This window comes from Apteryx rowi, unplaced genomic scaffold, assembly GCF_003343035.1.
Source record: "Apteryx rowi isolate R43461 unplaced genomic scaffold, aptRow1 scaffold_211, whole genome shotgun sequence".
Lineage (NCBI taxonomy): Eukaryota > Metazoa > Chordata > Aves > Apterygiformes > Apterygidae > Apteryx > Apteryx rowi.
In genome coordinates, this window is record NW_020448431.1 from 1,438,607 (window position 1) to 1,441,748 (window position 3,142).

At 36.9% G+C, this 3,142-nt stretch overlaps 1 protein-coding gene across 11 annotated transcripts in view; it reads left to right on the top strand.

Annotated features, from left to right (window-relative positions):
* NUDCD1 (NudC domain containing 1) overlaps positions 1-3,142 on the top strand; it is a 51,578-nt gene that overhangs the window by 21,426 nt on the left and 27,010 nt on the right. For all 11 annotated transcript variants that reach the window (XR_003253256.1, XR_003253257.1, XR_003253259.1 and 8 more), the window contains one exon: positions 574-781. Coding sequence is in view for 6 of the 11 variants with exons in the window: in XM_026064219.1 (XP_025920004.1) it covers positions 574-781 (208 nt within the window). In the remaining 5 variants the exon portion in view is untranslated. The remainder of the gene's footprint in view (positions 1-573; positions 782-3,142) is intronic.

Below are 3,142 nucleotides of genomic sequence, written 5' to 3' on the forward strand. Positions count from 1 at the left end.
AGGAACTAAAATGCCATTGCAGTCATTTTATTCTTACTGTCCTCTGTTATGAGATGTGAGAGGGTAAACAGGATGTAGCCATAATCCTGGCAGGAAAGACTGTACAGGAAGGTGTGGAGTCCATCTGTGCCTATGGAATACACATGTAACATATCTCGTGAACAATAGGTATTGTAGATTAATTCCAAATTTTCAGAAAGGCAATTTGGAACATGCCAAACCTTTGTAATTCTGTAAGCACTCATAAAAATCAGTAACACTTCAGTATATTTAAATATATTTTTGTTACCAATTTCATAATGTTACAGTAATTTTAGAATGATATTTAATATATATTATGTAACTCTGCATATTTGAGTGTGGAAATTAGTATCACTTGTGTGGACATCAATTAACTTGATTGCTAAAAAATCATTTCTCCATTATATAGTCAGAGTAACTGTTATGCAAATTGTTCAGAGTTAATTTCTGTTCTTCTCCAGACTTCCCCGTATCTCCCAGCACTGCGTGCTGTAGAATCCAGGACAGTATTTGTAATCTGCTTTGTGTTTTTCCGTATGTTTCCTGTTGTAGACCCTCTCTATTACTGGCAACAGACTGAAGATGACTTGACAGTAACAGTTCATATTCCTCAAGATATCATTAAGGATGACATAAAAGTACAGTTTTCCCCTGACAACATATGTGTTACACTGAAAGACCAGCCTCCTTTGATGGAAGGAAGACTCTACTCATCTGTGGACTATGAAAGCTGCACATGGATAATTAGAGAGAACAAAAGGTGTCGTATATGGTTTTTACTTTTTACTACTGACAGGAATTGATTTGAAAATTAAAAGGTCACCGTATCTCTTGACTTCTGGCCTCTCTGGGAATGGACTCATTTAATACYAGACCCTACATCCCTCCTTACAAGGATAAGAGGAACAGCAGTCGTGATTTACCATATTGTTTCTTTGGCTAATTGTAAAAGTAATTCCCTTTTACAGTTACTTGCTTATGAGCTATGTGGCCAGCTATTTTCTTCAACAGAGAACATCCTTTTCAAAATACTAATTCTTTTAATTTATTTTAACTCTTATTTAGAATGAAAAGGCATTGGGTATACCTATGTGTGTACTGACAACTATATCTATATCTGATGAGCAAATGCAAGACTGCCTGTTGCTGAGCTCTGAAGCAGAGTTCTTACCAATGTATCCTAACACTGCAGTTTTTAATGTTAACCTTCTCATACTGTTTTCATGTGTTTTGCCTACATGTATTGGTAGCCAGAGCTAACGTGGTTTTATAAAATTTTCCATTGCCTTTCTAAAATAATAATTGGTAGTATGAGATACTGGAGGTTAGTCCCCATGCATGCGTATAGGACTACCTGCTTTTATTCTCTGAGAAGAATCTTGTCCATGCACTTCTAGTTGGTCATGGTACAAAAGTGAATAGGTAAACCACTAGGTGCCTTTGATAAAGACAGTTTATGATACAGTGATGAAACTTTGGGGATAAATTCAGTCTAGGTCATAAAAATGAAAACATTAGCTATTTTGAAGCGCTAAAGAAAAGCTTTATTTTTTCCAGATATTCAGGAAAAAACGGGTATCGAAATATAAAAAAAAGGCTTTATAAGCAAAGTAAGCTTAATCATTTCGATGGTGGTTTTGTTTGTTTGTTCCTGAAATTTTAGGACTGATTAGCCTGATTTCTACCCTGTTGTTTGTGTTAATCGTTTCTCTTCTACTTCTGCTTTCCACAAACAGAAGTTTTTGGTTTTCTACTAGTGTAACAGAGAAATTCTTCAGTGTGGTTTGATTTATACGTTTCTTATTATTTTTCTCATTCATGTACATGATACAAAATAATTCTGTGTGAACTTAACATGCTGTAGACCTCAACTAGATAATGTACCCTTCAGAGTTTTCTGTTTGAGACTTGAAGCTGAAAGCTCATGTCATAAGCCAGTTTCTTTGCTGCAATTAAAAGGTGCAGTGGTCACTTATATGCACCGTTTAGTCCTATCTTGTAGCACTAAACTGAGAGAGTTGATTGCTTATATATAATGCTTCTAAACATATTGCTCTTGATCCTGCTACTTAAGAGGCGGTTCAGAAGCTTCTGCTTGTCTTTCGCAGCTGCACTTCCTACTGTGCTACTTGGCCAGGACTGCTAGAACTGAAGTGCCAGCTAAGTGGTTCAAAGGAAGACTTCAGTTCTGAAGAATGAAATGCCATGTGCACACTGCGAAGAACAAGTAGTTACTCCACACTTAATAATCTTGTTCATCTTTTTTTTACCCTAAGCCTGTATTATTTTGTAAAAATACTTTAGAATTTTTGCAGCTTCTCTTGTCAGTTATACTAGTGGTTTGGTTTGGTTTGGTTTGGTTGGGGGGGCAGGGATGGGTGTTGAAAGTCCAGAAACAGAAGCTAAACGTTTTCTGTTTAGGAGCTTGGTGTTCACATCTCAATTACCTCCTGGACTTTGGAAAGTTCATACATTTTAGACTCTGTTAGTGCCTTGTGTATTTAACCAAGGAGTATGCATCACTTATCTGCAAGTCTCATACAGAGCTCTCAGAATTTCAAGCTGGGATTTGTGCACAGGTGYGCAGCTATCAAATATTGTTATATATAATCTTACTGCAAGATAGAGTTATCCAGAATCTTCAGGTATTCTCCTTGTAATATGTGTGAATCATAGTTTAATAAGAATGAACTTAGATAGTTGTTTTTCTTTGTTTGTTATAGTATTAAATTTCTTTTTTTGTTGTTTTTTTGTTTTTAATTTTAATGGAGGCCATATTGGGTTACAGGTTGAAAAGTTAACCTTTTTAATTGGCTACCTTTAGTACCCTTTTTAAGCTGTAGGAGATATTTTTGCTGATTCACTTGAAAAAGCAAACCTTGAGAAACTGGAGACTTTTTAGAAATGCACAATGACCATCAAGCAGGATTTCAGAGCTCTGGGGATGGTGGTCAAGGGTCTGGGAGCCCAGGTCATCTTCTCCTCAATCCTGCCAGTGAGGGGGATGGATGAGAGGAGGAGGAGACAGACTTTCCARGTTAAYGAMTGGCTGCGCCGCTGGTGTTGGCAACAGGGTTTTGGTTTCTACGACCACGGGACCCTGTTTGAAGATCGACAACTG